The 20978-nt window shown below is 41.9% G+C and overlaps 1 protein-coding gene across 1 annotated transcript in view; it reads left to right on the top strand.

The window, feature by feature from the left end:
- ATRN (attractin) overlaps nt 1-20978 on the top strand; it is a 164307-nt gene that overhangs the window by 50463 nt on the left and 92866 nt on the right. The window contains exons 4-6 of the mRNA XM_021689144.1: nt 6782-6910; nt 11472-11677; nt 12734-12902. Coding sequence (XP_021544819.1) covers nt 6782-6910; nt 11472-11677; nt 12734-12902 — 504 coding nt within the window. The remainder of the gene's footprint in view (nt 1-6781; nt 6911-11471; nt 11678-12733; nt 12903-20978) is intronic.

Below are 20978 nucleotides of genomic sequence, written 5' to 3'. Positions count from 1 at the left end.
AATCGTGGTAGTAGTATCAAGTTTATATTTAAAAAATGTTTTGTGAGTAGTATATTGGATATTATTTCTGTGAAAAATTTAAATCGTGAACCTTGATCCTTGTGTTCCTCATCGCATAGGCCTTCAGGAGTTATTTGTTGAATCCAGATCTAGTTTGTGTGTGTGTGTGTGTGTGTGTGCATTAATATGGGTGAGGGAAACTTTTTGGAAGAATACACAGAAAATGAAGAGTAGCCTGGGGAAAATGAGGAAAATACCAATTATGTATTTTTTTTTTAGCAAGTGTATTCTCTATTAGTAGTTAAACGAAACAGCTTAACACTAAATATATGGAGTGTTCTCTGTTGTTTTGGCATTTTCGTTTTTATTAACAATAAGTAGCTGTGTTGCTTATTATGTTTTTGAATACATGGGAATTCAAAACCATTTTTCTTCCTTTTCCTTGATAGAGGATTTATAAAATACATTTTTCTAAAATGTACATCCCCTTAGAGAGCCATAGCTGTCAGTTTTTCATCTGCAGCTGACTTTCTGGATTTTTTTCTCTCAGACATTTTCTGTCCCTGACTTTATTTTTATTTATTTATTTATTTATTTAAAAGATTATTTATTTATTTATTTGACAGACACAGCGAGAGAGGGAACACAAGCAGGGGGAGTGGGAGAGGGAGAAGGAGGCTTCCTGCTGAGCAGAGAGGCCGATGTGGGGCTCGATCCCAGGACCCTGGGATCATGACCTGAGCTGCAGGGAGATGCTTAACAACTGAGCCACCCAGGCGCCCTGTTCCCTGACTTTAAAAAGAAATCAATTCAACAAATATTTGTTTGTATTCCTCACATGGGGCTAGTGTAGTTGCTGTTTCATGTCAGTGAGGAGGTAACAGAATAAATAGTACACGAGCAGCCCAAGGACACAGGAAATCAGGGGACTAATGTGCCCTTATATTTCTCCACTTCCTTTGGCTTAGAATTCTCTCCAGCATATCTTTGAACTGAGAACTAAGGTCATCTTCTGGGTTTCAGAGGTTCACTAATGAGGCCAAAGAACAGGGTAGATAGGCCATGCTAAGCAGTAAAATGTCATTGTCCAAGTGTGGGGTGTACATATTTTTATGCCAGAATTTGAAGCATACCTTGGGTTATGGCAAGAGGCACCCCAGACTTCAACACAAGCATGAAAACTCTCTATATTAAGATGTTATCATGGTAATACTTGCTGGGGGTTCACTTGACACTGAGTTCATGAATCGAGATTCAGGGAGTCCCTATTGTGTGCCGGGCACTATGACTCAGCTTGCCAGTGGCCCTTGTGGGAACATCAGCCAAGCAGGTGCATCACCGTGTGGCTCCCCTGGACTGTGTATTTGATGAGCACACATGTGAAGCAACACCAACAACAAAGCAAGGAGGAGGGTATAATTTTTCTAGTCTGTGACTTCTGAGAGAAGCCAAAGTATATGTACAAATAACAGGAAGGTTTTTATGTCTCTCTAAAAAAGCTGGCTAACTGATAATATAAATTAACACATTGATTATTTTAAAATTTAAACTTATATTTAGTGTGAAATTTCTAAAATGATAGAAAATCTGTGTCTAAAAATTGAAATTTGCCTGAAATACAAAACCCCTAAAAGCAGTGACGTGCAGAACACCTTGAAAACCACCGCTGAAGCCATAAGGGCGCCGTCACGAGATGGGGGCTGAGGAGTGCTGCTGGATCAGGAGAGCTTTAGAGGGAAGAATCAACCCAGTGGTGATGTGCGGGTTGAGGGGGAGGGAGGGCAGAGTGGTGAGAGCCTGCTGACACACAGCCCAGCTAATGAGAAAAGAACCCCGTGGGATTTAGAAGGTGGGGACTGTGTATGTCAGTTCTGCCCAAGTCCCCGTGTCAACTCGGACAGGTCATGTAAGTGCTCTAGTCCTCAGCTTCTGCTGCCTCAAGTCCCAGTGTTGTACCATGTTTCCTCTGAATGTGTTGCAAACTGCGAAGTTCCCTTTGATTCTGAACTGGTTGATCACATTTACCTTTTACATATTGAAGTTCTGAATAAAATTTGTGTATCAGATCAAGTTCCATTAGCAAACAAATCTGAGAACCGCCAGAGCAGGATTCTTCCAGCTCTACCACATTTTGATCTTGTGCATCCAGTTCAACAAATGTGTAAATGTAGCTCCTTTGTGGAGTAGCTCCTCTGCGAGGATCTGTTGGGGATGCAGAGATGGTAGTGGTGATGGAGTGGGGAGAATGGTTTTCCTTTCTGAGAACTTTCTTCATCAGAATATTATTCCTTTTAGAGTTGGTTGTTTTTTCTGGGGTGGGGGTGAGGAGTCATATATTGATAAGGCAATTGTTTAGACTGTGATGAAGAGCTGTTAGAAGAGCTTTGTGGAAGCAGGAGTCCGGCAGTTGTCCAGCACTCAGCTGACCCAGTTGACGCCGTGGTCAGACCACGGCACACAGAGAAGCAGTCAAAGGCAGGCACCTCACAGGTTCGTGGACCTTCCTTCACCAGGCAGAAGTACAGGCCCTGCCTAGCCCCGTCACCAGCCTCTGACCCCTGACTTTAAGAACCTGGCTTCCCTTGCACATCTCCCTGCCCTTGAGGGGCATCTAGTCTTGCAGGGAGACAGGTGTGTCAAACCTAGGATCACTAGGAAACTCGGCTGGTGTAGTTGGTGAAGGCAGGGTGTGCCCCAGGTGTGTTCAGAGAGCCCATGTCTGCCTGGCACGGTTCTAATGAATTAAAATATTTTTGAACAGCGATTTTCAAAAATGGTTCTTACCAGTGGTTTAAAATAGAAGATTATACAGAACCCCAGGGCAGTTCTTGGTTTGCTCAGGTTGAACAAGTGGCTGCCACCTAAGCTGTGGCTGCCTGTATTTATCTACCTGGGGGCAGGAGATGGGGAGGGCGGTGGGAGGCGGCTCAGGGTGACAGTTGAATGGCACGCCTGCAGCATCGCTTTCTCACCCACGCACTTTCCATTGCCTTGCGTGCTGGGGTAAGGCTTTGTTTGTATTCATTTACTGCAGAAGTTTATTTTTGTCATAAACCGGTTGTTTTATTTTCACTGGGAGAAAGTGGCACATTCCAAAGCTGTCACAATGTCAAGTTTTCAAAGTGAAAAGAAGCCAATGCCCGAGTCTCTCTGACAGTGGGGAAGCTGACCCCCTTTCTCCAGCATCATGGTCATCTGGTGCAGACGGCCCTCCCACCCCTGCCGTGACTCTGTCCTTCCTCCCTCCGCCCGTTCTTGCACCCTTAAGTGTCCCTACCATATGAATAATAAATACCACGAGCCATCGCTTACTGAGCACCTACTAGTGTGAGGCAGTGTTTCAGCACTTCACGTGCTGTAATAGTTTGCTTCTCATTATATTGCTGCGGGGCAGGTAGGATTTCTGCCCGTGTGCATTGGAGGACACTGAGGTTCCCAGATGTCCATGACGTGCCCAGGCATGTGGAGTGAGGATCAACGTTCCCATCTCTGGTCCTGAAGGTCATGCTAGGAGAAGAGTGCGGGTCTTCCACATGTGACTGAAGCCCCCAGTCATTCCTGGGCAGGTGTTTCTTATGAGAAGATTACTTGCAACGTACCTGTTTTGAGGTGGCCCTCTTACAGGTACTTCCCTGTTCAGCATTTCATGGGGTTCTGGTATATAAAATTGATGAAAGCATGATGATGATGGTTGAAAACTTCATATAGATCTCTAATCAAAGGTCACCTTTCCCAAGAGGCCTTCCCTAGCTGTCCCTTTCTAAAGTAGCACCTTTTGTTCTTTCGCTGTTTTTTTCTTTCCATAGCACTTACCTCTGCCTGGTGCTACATATACACACCTGTGTGTCGGGGCAGGGGGTATATCTAGGTATATCTAGTCGTTTCTCTAATGTGAATTCCGTGGAGGCAGGGTGTTCTTCACTGCTGTGTTTCTGATACCTAGATCAGTGCCTCACCTGCAGCATTGGTAAATATTGGTTAGTTGACTACATGATGCAAAATGCTTCACTGTTTTGTAAATCCCGGAGCACCTTTGGAGTTCTCGAGTTCCTAGAATTCTGTCTTTATATTTAAAAGTCTTATTGAATGAAAATCCCGGCCCCTCCTTCTTATTTCTCGCTTCTGTATTCTTCAATTTCATTATTTTTATATGCACTTATCTAAATATGTGTAAATGTACACATACAGTAGGCCCATTGTTTTCCAGCTTGTTTTTTCCCCTACTTATCAGAATGCCTTGATGAGCTCCTTGTTGGGTTCTGCAGACTTACAGATAAGGAATGATTCATTCATCTGACTCCCTGCAGATGAGCATTTAGGTGGTCTTCTTCTTCCCCTTCCTCCTCCTCCTCCTCCTTTTTTTTTTTTTTTTTAAGATTTTATTTATTTATTTGACAGAGAGAGACACAGCGAGAGAGGGAACACAAGCAGGGGGGAATGGGAGAGGGAGAAGCAGGCTTCCTGTGTGGGGCTCGATCCCAGGACCCTGGGATCATGACCTGAGCTGAAGGCAGATGCTTTAACGACTGAGCCACCCAGGCGCCCCTCCTCCTCCTTTTTTAATTAGGTAATCACTATGCTCAACGTGGGGCTTGAACTCATGACCCCTAGATCAAGAGTCACATGGCCTGCCAACTGAGCCTGCCCCTAGGTGGTTTTCAACCTGTGCCATTTTGAATAGTGCTGCAGTGAGGATTGTTGTATATTTGTCTTTTATACATGAGCAAGTGTTAGTTCTACAAAGAACTTAGAATTGCTAGGTCACAGTGAATGACCACTGAAGATTGTCATAGGCCCTGAGTGGGGAGCTTACGTGATGTGTGCTGTAGGAAAGCAAGGAGGCCAGTGTGGCTGGGGTTGAGTGGGTGAAGTGAAGAGAGTAATAGATGAGATGTTTGTTCATTGGGTGGGGTTGTGTGTGTGGAGCAGATTGCATAGGGCCTGGTAAATTCAGGTTTTCACTGAACATGGTGGTGGTGGTGATAGTGAATTGATAATTGGGCAAAGTATGTGCACATATGAAGAAATGCGGAAGGTAAGTAAATAGGAAAAATGATTAACCTCAGGAGTGTAAAAGAAATTCAAAACCACAATATAAAAGAATTACTTGTTTATAGCAGCAATGTCCACAATAGCCAAACTATGGAAAGAGCCAAGATGTTCATCAACAGATGAATGGATAAAGAAGATGTAGTGTATATATATACAATGGAATATTATGCAGTCATCAAAAAAAACCCCCGAAATCTTGCCATTTGCAATGACATGGATAGAACTAGAGGGTATTATACTAAGCGAAATAAGTCAATCAGAGAAAGACAAGTATCATATGATCTCACTGATACGAGGAATTCTTAATCTCGGGAAACAAACTGAGGGTTGCTGGAGTGGTGGGGGGTGGGAGGGATGGGGTGGCTGGGTGATAGTCATTGGGGAGGGTATGTGCTATGGTGAGCGCTGTGAATTGTGTAAGACTGATGAATCACAGACCTGTACCTCTGAAACAAGATAGTAGGAAGGGAAAAATGAAGGGGGGGGGATATCGGAGGGGGAGACAAACCATGAGAGACTATGGAATCTGAGAAACAAACTGAGGGTTTTAGAGGGGAAGGGGGTGGGAGGATGGGTTAGCCTGGTGATGGGTATTAAAGAGGGCATGTATTGCATGGAGCACTGGGTGTTATACACAAACAATGAATCGTGGAACACAACATCAAAAACTAATGATGTATGGTGACTAATATAATAAAATTAAAGTTAAAAAAAAAAAAAAGAATTACTTTTCATTTACTAAATTACCAAAGCTAAAATAGGACTGGTAGTCAATACTTCTTATTGTCAAGTGAGGTAGGTTGGACCTTTCCATTCTCATATTTTTTTTTTAAAGATTTTATTTATTTATTTGACAGAGAGAGCGAAAGAGCACAAGCAGGGGGAGCAGAGGGAGAGGAAGAAGGAGGCCCCCTTCCGAGCAGGGAGCCTGATGCAGGACTCGATCCCAGGACCCTGGGATCATGACCTGAGCCAAAGGCAGATGCTTAACCATCTAAACCACCCATGCGCCGTCCATTCTCATATTGATGAGATTTCAAGTTAACATATTGCTTCTGGAAAGCAAGTTGGTTTTATGGATCAAGAGCCTTAAAGCCATCATTTAGACCCTTTGACTTGATAATTTTTAATGCTCTCTAGACACCTAGCAAATACATTGTGTGTTGGACTCTGAATGAGAGGGGAAATGCTTATGGTGTATTTCTTGTAAAATAGAATATAAGATGTTACATGGTATCAATTAGGCAAAGAAAGTACATCAGAATGATAAGTGTTAGGATTGTGGGTGTTTATCAAGTTTATTTATTTATATTTTTACTTTTCATGCTTTTCAGTAGTTTATATTTGGCATTCATCAACTCATAAGGTTTGTTACTTTCTGTGATTTTGAAGGTTTACTCGGTTTTTCGAAGAAGCAACATAAATAGTTTTATATACAAAAAAAAAAGAAGAAGAAGAAGAATAGGGCCATTGAGTGCAAATCTCATTAGAAATATTACCCAGGATGAAGGAGAGCCTAGCAAAAGATTCAGATCTGTTCCTCAGAGGATTCAGAACTGGATCCAGAACTAATTGGGTGGCGCGATGCATTTATCCCAAGAATTTGCCCGTCTTCCTGAAAGTGTTTTTTCATATTCTAAGGATGAACTCCAGTTTTGAATTTGTGTGCTGCCATGTGCCGTGCCTGGTGACCATGCTTCCCTTTGTAAGAAATGTGTTTTCGTTTCAGCGGTCTCATCGTTCCCGAGAGAGATGGCAACGAGACTGTCCCTGAGGTCGTTGCCACATCAGGTTATGCCCTGCTGCATTTTTTTAGTGATGCTGCTTATAATTTGACTGGATTTAATATCACTTACAAGTAAGATATTTAAGTCTAATCTTTGTGACTTTATTCCAAGACTGTATTTGTTTTAACAGTAAGAATGACTACCATATACTGAGGGCTGCCCGTGTGCCAGGCATTGCAATAAGCAGTATGCATGGGTTTTCTCATTTCAAGTTCTTTTAAAAACTCCGTGGGGTACGGGCACTGTGTTTTCACTTGTTCTATAATTGAGGAAACTGGTGGGAAGTGGTAAAATACATTGTCATAGTGCTGGGACCACAATTTCAACCCAGGTCTTGCTTTTGAGCTTCTCCCAGAAAAGGGGCATTTTTCTGCTAATGGATGAAGACATTGGGGTTTCTTGCTAAGTGCAGTTTAAGAGATCCTAGTAGTTTTCATGTACTCAGTGGTTGGCCCATTGATGAGGACTTAGTTGAGGTTACAACGGAAATGGAGACAAACAGACCCAGACAGCTTTGGGAATTTGTCGTGAGAGGAGAGAGGCTAACTTTTGTCTTTGCTTTTTTTCCTCTTAAGAAATGTTTGTTTTCATAAGTAGTTAAATCCATAAAGTGCCCTAAGCAAGAGGTCTCTGTTAAAGAGCTTCTGTGGCCCACAGAGCCTAAGATATTATTTGGTTTTTTTACAGAATAAGTTTGCCAACTCCTGGCAGAAGCAGTAAGCTCCCTGTATAACCTTTATGCTGGATTCCTTTTCTGCCAGTTTTCCCAGGGTCTCCGGATTCTTTCAGGCCTATCTAGAGCCATCTCTGTCTTGCTTGGTTTGCTGATTTAGCTTTTCAGGTGCCCTTGGTTTGTGACTTGGCAGCCTGGGCAGCATATCACAGTACTAGCAAGGTGATTTTTAGTGAGCCAGGCAGGCATAAAGGCTGGTTGAGGGGAAAGACTGATGAGTCTGGTTGGGTACATGTGAGATGTCTAAGCAGGACATTGGTATTCAGATCCAGGGCCCAGAAGAGCTGTCAGGGCTAGGGATATCCTCTGGGAATCATTGGCACATGGACAGTGACTGGCTTATGGGGCGTGTGCACAGGGAGGATAGGGGCCATAGAGGCAGCTGAAGGGCAGAGGAATGCCAGGGGGCTGAGTTGTCACAGAAGCTTGGAAAAGAAAGTCTTAAGGAGGGAACTGACAGCTATGAGGTTGAGTAAGCAGAGCGTGCCCTAGGTGACCCTAGCTGGGGAGGGTGGAGGCAGGGGCCTATAAGGGGCAGAATGGAAGGTTAGAAAGTCACAGCATCGAGAGTGGGACACTCTGGGAAGAAGTTCAGCTCTGAAGGGGAAGGGAGAGGTTTAGGCCGGTACTTTTCAAACTTCACATGCACAGGGATCTCCTGGAGGGGCTTGTTAAGACACGGATCCCTGGCCCTTCTCCAGAGACCATAGTTTGACAGAGCTGGGGCCTGAGAATCCAAATTTCTGATAAGCTCCTGGATGATGCTGCTGCCGCCTGTCCATGATCCATACTCTGAGGAGCATTGCCCTAGCCATTCATCTAGGCCCCATTCTGGGCTCCCTACAGATCCTTTTTTTTTTTTTTTTAAGATTTTATTTATTCATTTGAGATAGAGACAGAGAGCACAAGCAGGGGGAGAGGCAGAAGGAGAGGGAGAAGCAGGCTCCCCGCTGAGCTGAGAGGTGGACGCTGGATCCCAGGACCTGGAGATCATGACCTGAGCTGAAGACAGACGCTCAACCATTTGAGCCACCCAGGTGCCCCTCCCTATAGGTTCTTAGGCACAGTTTTCCCTCTTGCAAGGCCCCTCATTGTAGCAGCCTTGGGGGAGAAGAGAAACTCCAGGAAGGGAGCACCCCTAGAGAGAGGGCAATTCAAGTACCCCTTGACACCGGAAGCCCTTTGCCCCAACCCTGGAAAGCTCTGCTAGCTCTGTGGCCATTATCTTCCCAAGAAATGCATGTTATTCTTTTTTTTTTTTTAATTTATTTTTAAAGATTTTATTTATTTATTTGACAGAGAGAGACACAGCGAGAGAGGGAACACAAGCAGGGGGAGTGGGAGAAGCAGGCTTCCCGCAGAGCAGGGACCCCTGATGCGGGGCTCAATCCCAGGACCCTGGGATCATGACCTGAGCCGAAGGCAGACGCTTAACGACTGAGCCACCCAGGCACCCCGAAATTCATGTTATTCTTACCCTGATTGGTGTAGGGGAGGCCTTGATCTCTTCTGGAGACCAGAATTAGTATTTATTTGTTAAGTGGAGGAATGTTGAGGTTATCCTAAATTTTACTAGCTTCTTGGTTACAAGATCTCTGTTCTTTAAAAAGGAGCCCTAAACCATTTCGGGGCTTTTAGACCCTTTGAAAAGCCAAATAAAACAATGTTCTTTATTCCCAGAAGAATGTCCAGAAAGACATACATAAAACATTGTCATCATTTTCCAGGTGTCCTCAGGTTGCACTGAATCCTAGCTTTGGGCCGACCTCAGCTGGGGGACCCTTGAGAGTAGTACCCACAGCTACTTCAGTGTTGCCAAATTTTCTTTTCAAAGAAGAAAAAAATAGTTATATTTTATTTTCACACAAATTGGCTCTTCATCTTACTTCCCAGTCACATTTTAATATAAGACTAATTTTCTCATTACTCCAATTTAGACATACAAGCAGACGTTTTGATGTATTACCTGCCACTTTCATTTTTCAGAGATTCAAAAATGGTTTTTGTGTTTTGAGATTTTATGTAACTTTAAAAAGTGCTCGTAATTAATTTTTGGCACATGAAGTAAACGTATGCCTGAGGGCACTGGAGTGGAGAAGTTGAGGGGCAGGGGAAGTTGCGATATTTGCCCTCCTTCAGCTTAGAAGGTGCTAAGGGTTACTGCCTCCTCTTCCTTTTTCAGTAACATTAAGTTTTGTTTGTTTGCCATTCTCTCGTATACAGTTAATAAGTGTGTCAGTAGGAAATTATAATTTGACATATTTTTGATGTGAGGCATAAGGGTGAGCACATCATGGCAATGCTTTACTACAGTTTTATTCTAGGCCTTTTATAAAAACAAAGTGGGTTATTGTAGCCATTTTACCGTAACAAGTCCAATCTGAGATTTAAACTTTAGTTTTTATAAACTGTTGTCTTGCAAAGGCCTTTTTCTTAATAAAGATGAAATTGAAGCCTCTCTTCTGTGTTTGTATTATTATAGAGACAGTAGACACCACTTTTTAGAGGCCTATAAGAATGTCATTCAGCCTTTTTAGCCAAATACTTTGTGTACTTATTCTGCTTACTGGGGCTTGAAAAGTAGGTATACACATTTCTTACATTCTAATTACATAGATTATAAAAATACTGTATATAAATATTTAAAGTGTCATAAACTGATATTTGGGTGTAGGTGTGAACATTAATTAGCTTGTTTTTAATAACTGATTCCTGATTTTTTGACATGCTTTGCTACAAAATTTCTTTTTAGTTTTCTTCATAGGCCTTAGAAGAAACCATCTACACTCTTAAAAGTATCCTGATAGTTTGGTTATTGCTCCCCCCTTTAAAAATCTGAATTATGTCTTCTTAGAGTGCTGTCACTATCTTAAGTCATGTTATTATGCGACACATTATAGTTAAACTATTGAGTTAAACTGGTCCTCCCTTTTCTTCCATCTGACATGAGTAGATAAACTTACTGAGGAATTTTAAATACACCAATCTGGGCAATAATCTTTAATTCTCTGAACTTTCAGAGACTGTCCAGAGGTATACACACCGTGAGGATGGGTAATATATTTTTTTTTTAAGTTTTTTTTTTATTATTCATTAAAGATACAGAGATACAGAGAGAGAGAGAATATGATCAGGGGGAGAAGTAGAGGTAAGGGGAGAAGCAGGCCCCCCACTGAACAGGGAGCCCAATGAGGGGCTCAATCCCAGGACCCTGGGATCATGACCTGAGCCGAAGGCAGACGCTTAACCATCTGAGTCACCCAGGTGCCCCAGGATGGGTGATATATTGTTAGCACTTTGTATTATCCTCTTCCTCCAAACTTGCAAGCTTGCATTTGACAATTTTCTTTTTTTCTTTTTTCTTTTAATTTTTATTTATTTGAGAGAGAGAGAGAGAGCAAGTGAGCATGAGCAGGGGGAGGGGCAGAGGGAGAGGGAGAGGCAGACTCCCCACTGAACAGGGAGCCCGACATGGGGTGAAATCCCAGGACCCTGAGATCATAACCTGAGCCGAATGCAGATGCTTAACCGACTGAGCCACCCAGGTGCTCCTCATCTGACAGTTTTCTAATGCTCATCACTGGTGGGGCCACCAAGAACAGCATAGTCATCCCACCCTTGAGAAGCTAAGCCTGGACATTTTGCAAGAATTTCTTCTCCCTTTAAGTTTTTTAACTTGTCTCCCCTTATGAGAATCCAGCAGGGTTGGATTTGATTTCATTACCTGCCTATGCAGTGTTGAGTGATCCCATTTAGGCCAACTGGTAAGTACTGCCATTATGCTTGTGAATGCACTGGAAAGCCAGTGAGAGTCTTAAACCTTGTGTAGGTGAAAGTTCTGCTAAATTAATTGAAGTGTTGCTTTGTGTTGATTTCATTCTCTGCCACTGTTTTTATAGTTTTGACATGTGTCCGAACAACTGCTCAGGCCGAGGAGAATGTAAGAGCAGTAATAGCAGCAACACTGTCCAGTGTGAGTGTTCGGAAAACTGGAAAGGGGAAGCATGCGACATTCCTCACTGTGTCCATGACTGTGGTTTTCCTGATCGAGGCGTTTGCAATTCGAGTGATGTCAGAGGATGCTCCTGCTTCCCCGAGTGGCAGGGTAGGAGCTTCTTTTATCTTTGTTTTTCTTCAATTTACAGCATCTTCCTAGTTCAGTAAATTGTACATTGACTTCATTCCTTGCATATGTACCACTTATGTTAATCAGATATCAGGTAACATTGAAGTTTTTGCATCTCCTTGTTCAGATTCTTAAAAATCTTTCCATTTCATAGATGTGTGGTTGTGGTCTCCTTAGAATTGTGGAGGGGTTTGATATTCTTTGCAATTCATTCATGAAAATTGGAGGACTTGGTCTCAGCCTCAAGAAAACATAGCAGAGAACCAAGCCTAGGAGGTGGGACGAGAACTAACAATGATAGTATCTCTCAGAAACTTTCAATAAATTCGGAAAAAATTGGGGTCGATTATACAATAGAATCCTAAAACAGCGAGTGGAATTATCTGCAGATAGAGAGGTTATCAGAGAAACTTTAGCAAATTCTTTAAGGGTTGTGTGATAATACCTGTTACTGATTTAGTAATTTTCTTTATACATTTACCCTTTTCTTCAGAGTACTTTTATTTTGAAAGGAAATGTGCTTGTTTAAAATGCTTTCATTTGTGTGCTTTGGCCGATGTCAACGAGTTAAGTAATTGAAGTGTTTGAGGACCTACCTCTGGGCACAGGTTGCAGCGGAGCCACACCCCCCAAGAATGGAGTTTCTTGATTTTCCAGGAATGGGGTGGGTTGTATTATTACTCCCGGGGCTAGTCCTTATATTTTAACCCTAAAGTTTTTCATTTGAATTAATAATTTCTTTGTCTACTCTTTCCTCTGAGAGCTGCTTAAGCAAGTATTTCATTACTAAAAAATCCTAACCTGGATATGGTCACGTCATCATGAGAAAGTATGTGATTTTGAATTTTACTGGAGATGACCCTTGGTCACCAGCTTTGAGTGAACTGAAAGCATGAATTAAAGGGTTTTGTCTGATATTTAGATGCTAAAGGAAAGACTATTCTTTAGATATTTGTTACATTTATATGATTAAAACTTGAAATGCAGTAATTTTAAAGCTGCATTTTGTGAAGCTAATTTATTCTGTTTTATTAGGTCCTGGATGTTCAATTCCTGTACCAGCTAACCAGTCGTTTTGGACTCGAGAGGAATATTCAAACCTAAAGCTCCCCAGAGCCTCTCACAAAGCTGTGGTCAATGGAAATATAATGTGGGTTGTTGGAGGATATATGTTCAACCACTCAGATTACAACATGGTTCTAGCGTAAGTTGTTTTAAACATTTTTGCAAGAAGCTTACTAGTTTTCCATTTTGAAAATTTATGAAGTAGAGATAAGTGAAAAGAAATTATCAGTAATTCTATTACCTGAGGAAGATCCCTGTTAATATTTTAGTAGTAGTGTTCCAGAATTTTTGGGACATATTCTTAGTTTTTGAAGTTGGGAGCCACAGAGAATGCATTGTTATAATAAGCAAGAATTCATCTTTTCTAGATACTATCTCTTATATTTTGCTTTAGACTGTATATAAATTGGGGGTTACTTTACCTATAAATTTAATTAGCATTTCTGTAGATCAGATGGTTTGAATTTATAGCTTGCTAGAGGAAATTATGCCATTGTCTAATACTTGACCCAGAGTTCAAGGTCTGTCTGCTGGTCCTATGTTACTTATCTTAAAGGGAGACTATATGGTATCACAGTGGAGTCATGAATTTATTTACGAAGATTGATTTTAGGAGAAATTCATGAACACACACTCATGCTGATTTTGTGCCCTGGAAATTTTTTCTAGGCATTTTTTATTAATGAAGATTGTCAAAAACCAGCATCTGTTCTTTAAGGGATTCAGAAACTATGGCAGCAATTGCATAGTTTCTGAATCCCTCAAATAGTCATTAAAGCACATAGACAACTAGGATAGCAAAATGAAAAAGCACATGGGTAATGAAACAAAACTTGGTCGGAAGGTGTCTACACAGATGGGTGGTGCTAACAATTGACAGATGGAAAACCTGTGTGGTGTTGGCATCTGAGCAGGAGTAAGCAAAGTGGAGTAAGTGGTCAGCTGACAGGCTCCAGCATACCTAGAAGAAGCTGCTTTGAGAACGGCAGCCAGAATTGGAAAGATTTGTGTATTCTGGTAGGGGGTAAGCACAAGGTATCTGTAGCAAGATCTGAAGGGGCTAGAGCAGTTTGTGCCTTTTTAGCTCTCAAAATGAACTAGCCAGTCTCTTCAAAAGAGAAAGTTCCACACTAGGGAGAAACTGCTGGGAATAGAATTCAGATTGAAGAGGATAGGGACCTTAGAGGAAAAGTTAAAAGAGTGTCCAGATAACAGTCAGGGAGGGGAACAGAGCCAGATATCTCAACAAGTAAGCTGCTGTGTTTTGAACACCACACTGTTGACAACAGAAGAGTGAGCTAGAGAGCTGAGAAATTAGGAAGATGGTCCTAACCCAGGCCTCTCCTGTACAAGTTCAGGAAAAAGTAGTTTTATGTAAAACTGAGCAACAGAAAAGCATCAAGTTTTAATAACATAGAGAATTAAAAGTTAAAGTAACATAGAAAGAAGAAAGAGACCACCTGGTAGAATAATCCCCCTTTGTACTTGAAAGCATAATAGAAAAATATACTCACAAAGCTGATGAAAGTGAGAACTTAACTATTCCCAAACAAGCTAAAATACAGGAAGAAAATGATGCAAGACATGAAAGAACAATAGAATCAGAGGTAGAAAAATCCAGAAATGAGATGGTAGAAGTTAGGAAAGAATTTTAAAATAATTTCAGAATTGAAGACAAACCAGGAGGAACACAAAGTAAATAAGATATTCCTTTATTTTTTTTAAAGATTTATTTCTTTATTCTAGAGAGAGAGTGTGGGCGCACACAAACACACGAGCAGGGGGGCAGGGGGAGAGGGAGAGAAGCAGACTCCTCACTGAGTGCGGAGCCTGATGTGGGGCTCAGTCTCACGACCGCAAGATCATGACCTGAGCTGAAATCAAGAGTCACATACTTAACTGACTAAGCTACCCAGGTGCCCCAGTTCTCCTTTAGTAAAAGAATATGAAAAAGGAAATTATTAAAAATCACAAAGAAATGAAGGTCACTTTTCCCCTATTCTTTATGGTAAGTACAGTTAAAAATCCTGGACATTATATATAATGCAAACATGAGGAAACTCTTAAAAGGTAGAGAGAAGGCAGTCTGGCTAGGGACCTCGGGACTTAAGGAATGAGGTAATGGTAAATTCCAGGGTTCTTCTTTTGTCTCATATATCTCAGATTTGTTGTTGGAAAAAGCAACAATCTGGAAATGCCAACAGGCACAAGCCGAAAAAGCCCCATGAATAAGCCCACCCATTCTCTCTAGCCTAAGGACTAGGAGAGGGGCAGTTTAGCAAGACAGAAAACTTGTAGACGCAAATAACTGCTTTACTACAGCCAGAAAGAACTGGCCCCACCCTCACTCCTGTCAGCAAAGTCTGAGTGTAGAGTCTAGATTTTCACTCTTGCCAGGATCTAGTGAGGTGCTCCAACCATCCCCCAACTGCCAGTGTTAGAAAAGACCAATTAGGGAGCTGGGACTTTCTCAGCAGTCTGGTTTTTGTGTAACCTAGTTAATATTTAGCCTTTTGGTTTTTGTTTTTGCATGTTATTTGCTTACAGTCTTAATCTCTGAAGGTCAGTTAGGGAACTGGGACTTTCTCCTCCACCAGGCAGGAATGAGGTTTCCCCCACCCTTGTGATGTCAGTGGAGACCCTGTGGGGAGCCTGGATTCTACCCCACCCGGGAGTAACAGCAGTAATGAGTTGGCCTTCCCTCTTCCCTACTGGGGTGTCAGAGGAGGCCTGCTGTAACAGTAGATTTAAATAAGATCCGGAGTCTCATGCCATGAAACCCAAAATGTTCAGATTTCAATTGAAAATCATTTCTCATGTGAAGAGCCAGGAAAATCTTAACTTGAATGAAAAAAGGCAGTTGAGATGCTGACAGCAGGATGACATAGATATTAGAATTATCTGACAAGATTTTAAAGCAGCCATTATAAAAATGCCTTAGTGTGCAATTATAGACACACTTGAAACAAATGAATAATGGAGCCTCATCAAAGAAATAGAAGATAGAAGGAAGAATCAAATGGAAATTTTAGAACTGAAAAATACAGTAACCAAAACAAAAATCTCAGTGGACAGGGTCAGCAGCAGAATGGAGAGGACAGAGGAAAAAGTCAGTGAACTTGAAGATAGAACAATAGAAATCCCTCAATCTGAACCAGTGAGAAAATGGAATATTTTAAAAAATGAACAGGACCTAAGAGACCTGTGGACCATAACAAAAAAAATCGTAACATTTCTGTCACCGGAGGAGTCCTAGAAAGAGAGGAGCCGAGAGAGTGTCTGAAAAAGTATTTGAAGAAATAATGGCTGAGAATTGCCCAAATTTGCAGAAGACATGCATGTACATGCAAGAAGTTGGGTGACCTCCAGCAATCCTTGGCTCCCACAGGGGTTCACAATCCATTGGTTTTGTCTCAGTCTTGCTCTCATTCTCCTGCTCAGCCGCCATATTTCTTTTCAGTTTTCAAATTTCTACCACATTTTCTCCTGTTTTCATTCTTAGCTATTGGCCTTGCTTCCTGTTTCTATTTTGAAAGGTAACGGTTATCCAAAGAGGATTTCCACAAACTCCCACCGCCATATTGAGCTATTACCTACATCTATGCTCATTTATCCCGTCTTCTGTTTCTGTACATCATCACTGTCCAGTGGGGCACTGTCATGTCACTAGCCATGTATGGTCATTGAGCTTGAGATGTGGCTAATGTGACCAAGGAGCTGAACTTCAAATTTTCAATTCTTGGTCCTCATCTTACTTGATTTTTCACCAACATTTGATATAACTAGTCCCTCCCTCCTTTTTTTTTTTTTTAAAAATTTATTCATTCATTTGAGAGAGTGCGTGCATGCTTGAGTGCACACACAAGTTGAGGGGGCAGGGAGAGGGAGAGAATCCCCAAGCAGACTTCTTGCCGAACACAGAGCTTCAGGCGGGGCTTGATCCCAGGAACCTGAGATCATGTCCTGAGCTGAAATCAAGAGTTGGAAGCTCAACAGACTGAGCCACCCAGGTGCCCGCCCGCCTCCACTTTTAAACACTTTCTTTAGTTGGCTCCCAGGATTCTATATTCTCTTGGTATTTGTTCCAACTAGTTATTCTTTCTCAGCCTCTTTGGCTGGTTCCTCTTCAACTGACTGACTTCTGAATGATGATGTACTCCAGGGCTCAGCTCTTGGTCCTCTTCTGTGAGAGTATATATTCACACTCCTGGTGATCTCATGTAATATCTTGGTCTTTATGTTGATGACCCCCAAATTTATGTCTGCATCCTAGACTTCACCTGAACCCATATCGCCACCTCTTTATTTTACATCTCAATCTTTCGGCTGTCTAAGAGGTATCTTAAACTGTATGTGTCCAAAACTGATCTTTCCTCCAGGCCAGTTCTTGCCCCAGATGTCCCTATCTCAGTTAATGACTATTTCATACTTCTTTTTGCTTAATCCCAACATTTTGGAGCCATCCTTGACTTCCTGTTTTTTCACTGCCCATTTCATTGTGTAAATTAGCTATCCCTTGCTGCATAACAAATGACCACAAACGTAGCGGCTTCAAACAGAACATATTTAGTACCTCATAGTTTCTGCTGGTCAGGAGTCTGGGCATATCTTAACCGGGTGCTCTTCAGTCAGGGTGTCACCTGGCCTGTGTTCTCATCTAGAGGTTCAACTGGGAAAGAGTCCACTTCCAAGCTCACTAGAGTTGTTGACAAAATCCATTTCCTTGTGGTTGTAGGACTGAGGGCCTCAGCTCCTTGCTGGCTGTCCAAGTGGAGGCTGCCCTCAACTTCTGGAGGCCGCCCACAACTTCTGGAGGCCGCCCACAGTTCCTTATCACTTTGACTTCCCTAGTGTGGCTGCTTGCTTCATTAGATCACAAGGAGAGTCTCTCTTTAGATTGGTCTCCTGGCAGGACAGATGTCGTGGAAATGATATCTCATCATCTTTGCCATGTTCTGTTGGTTAGTAGCAAGTCATAGATCCTGCTCACACTTGGGAGGGTATTATACATGGGTATGAATACCCAGAAAGGGAGATCATGAAGACCACCACCCCAGTGGCTGTCTGCTACAGTATGTCAGCAGGTCTTGTTAGCTCTACCTTTAAAATCTACCCCCACTGTAACCACTTTTCACTACTTCTCGTGCCACCACCCTGAGAAGTAAGGTAAAATTAAAGGTGTGAAAGTGATTGTCCCTTCCGCTATCATTTAGATATTATGAGAGTCAAGTATTCTACCATTTCTCTGATTTTTACGCTTGTATTTGGCATCATCCTCTCTCAAAGCAAAAAATTTGGGAGTGATTTTGATCCTCTCCTTCACCTCCTCATATGCTAATCTCATCAAGCCCACCAAATACATGTCATATTCATTCTTTTCTCTGTGACCAGCCTGCCATTATTGCTCACCTAGACTTCAGCAGTAGATTCCTAGCAATCTGTATGTTTCCATGCATTCCTCTTTTTTTTTTTAAGATTTTATTTATTTATTAGAGAGAGAGAGAGAGGAGCACACTAGCAGGGGGAACAGGAGAGGGAGAAGCAGGCTCCTCACCGAGCAGGGATCCCGATGTGGGGCTCGATCCCAGGACCCTGGGATCATGAGCTGAGCGGAAGGCAGACGCTCAGCTGAGCCACCCAGGAGCCCCTCCATGCATTCCTCTTAATCCATTTTTTAAATATCAACTGGGATGATTTTTTTAAAGTGTAAGTCATATCATTTACTATCTTCTTAAAACTCATCATTGGCTTTTCCCGTTGGACCTAATGGGCCTACCTGATCTGACTCTGCTTACCTTCCCAGACTCAACTTGTTCCTTTCCTGCCTCCTCAGCCTTCTAGCTTTACCTAAAACTCTCTGGGTGCATCCTTACTCTAAAGGCCTTTGTGCTCACTCCTCCCTTTGGTCCAGACTCTTCCTGCTGTTGTACCCCAGGGCTGTTTTCTTCTCACCTGTTAGATCTCAGTTAACTGTACCACAAGAGATCTTCCCCGATCATCCAGTTCTGGCAGGTTCTCCCTGTTCTTTTTCATAGTTCTCATTTCCTTTAGAGCAGTGGGCATCATTTTTAATGCTGTATGTGCCCCTTGTTGAATTTGCTTATTTTTTGCCTTTTCCACTACATGTTCTCTGAGGTTAGAGACCTTGTTTGCTCACTCAGCTCAGAGCTTAGCTCATTGAATGTGCTCAAATAAGTGTTTATCAGGTGAATAGGAGAGTAAACGAATTATTTATTTCCCTCACAAATATTTGTTCCTGGAAATATTAATGTCACCTCTTGCTTTTATGTGACTGGTATACCTCCTGAGCCATATGTGTTTGGAAAATTTTTTCTGCTTGTACTTGATCAAAACATGATTTTTACAGCTTTATGTGTTTCATGTAAAAAATTAATATAGTTTCAAATAAATTTTTACTAACTCATGGAAAGTAAAAATACAGTGACTCCTTTTAGAAGGATTTCTGAATCTTAGATTATAAGTTTTATCATCATTTATACTCTTACATAAGCGTATTTCAGCAGTTGAGCTTACTATTTTTTCCACAACCCTGTTAATCCAAAACTTTTAAGTTACATTAAAAAGCAGTCCCCATTTTATGTCACCCAAGAGTCCTCTTAGACAAATGGTCTTGGTCTCCTAGGTTAAGATTTCCAGTTGAAACTTCACCACTGAATTTCCTTCCTTTAAGGAAATTAAAAAAAAAAAAAAAGTTTAAAAAGAAAAAGTAAAGGGGCACCTGGGTGGCTCAAGTCAGTTAAGCATCCAACTCTTGATTTCAGCTCAGGTCATGATCTCAGGGTTGTGGGATCGAGCCTTACCTTGGGCTCTGCGCTGAGTGTGGAGCCTGCTTAAGATTCTCTCACTCCCTCTCCCTGCCCTCCCCAACCCACTCAGATTCTTTCTCTCTCTGTCTTAAAAAAAATTAAAAGAGAAAAAAAAAGATTGAGCAGCAGGTAACCAAATGAGGAAAGGAGTATCACCTAATCCAGTAAACTTTAAAACAGACTCACAGAAACCATACAACTGACCTTTTTTTTTTGCCCCACAGAAACCATATGGGTGAGATTCTGAGAGCGCTTACAAATAACCCCAAATCTGGAAAGATGCAAACTGAGTGGGGATCATTGTTATTTCACTCTCTTAATTGAAGAGTAGAAGAAATTATTGCTGTGGAGGGCTGGGTGGAAAGAGGGGAAATTGATTGGGTGGCTGACTGTCTCTGCCCAAAAGTCAGGGCTGCTTCTAATTTGGGCTATGCCTTGACCCAGGACACTTAAAATTTCCGAGGAGAGCAGAGTCTGGGTGGTTTATTCTAATAGACAGCATACTCCCCTGTCTGAGCCCCAGCACGTCCTCAGACTTCAGAACAGTGGATAGAACATAAAATATCAGCTCTCACACTACAGCTAGGATGGAAGGGTAAAGTTGTCTTAGATACTGCAGAAAAAGAATTAAGAAATCACCCACGCTTTGCAAATGTCTGGAGAGCATCATCTAACCACAAGCAAGATGAAAGAAATGACGTTGTAGCTAACGCAAATATCCTATGATGGGAAAATAAAGAGGAAGAAAACAGCACGTAAATGCTGATAACTGATCATAGAGGAAAAATAATAAGGAGATTGCTTCCAACTGCTTGATGCTGCACATCAACCTAATGAGAATTTGAATTAAAAAAAAAAACCAGACAAGAAAATGATAACAGTGAGATGAAATGGAAGATTACACATCTAAGGAAATGTAAATAAATTACATACAGAAAAAACTGGAATGAAAATTGAGTCACTGACAGCTTTATAGACATTCCAACGAATATAGGTTGAAATAATTAGAAAAGCAAAGACACATGGAAGACAGGAGATCCAATGTAAAGATAGTTGCTGCTACTGAAGAAAGGAACCTAACAAATAGGACAAACGGATTGAAATTGCACAAGAAGTTCCAGGAAGATTATATAGCTGTTCAACAAGACCTAATTTGATCAAGTTATTGAACTTTTAGGATAAAGGACAAATTCTTGGGTGGGAAGCCTCAGGGAGTTCTGTGCCTCCTCTGGCTGGGGTCATGTTCAATCTGCACAGAGCCTTTGCCATGGTCTTTGGATGGTCAGACACTGTGATTGGAATACCAGGCCACTGTGCATGGTGGACCGTCTACCCTGTGCCATGATGGTCATCATGAGACCAGCCAGCAGGGAGGAGTTTGTGAGAGA

Source organism: Neomonachus schauinslandi, chromosome 10 (assembly GCF_002201575.2).
Source record: "Neomonachus schauinslandi chromosome 10, ASM220157v2, whole genome shotgun sequence".
Lineage (NCBI taxonomy): Eukaryota > Metazoa > Chordata > Mammalia > Carnivora > Phocidae > Neomonachus > Neomonachus schauinslandi.
The sequence above is the reverse complement of the archived record's forward strand: the minus strand, read 5'-3'. Positions and strand labels throughout refer to the sequence as shown.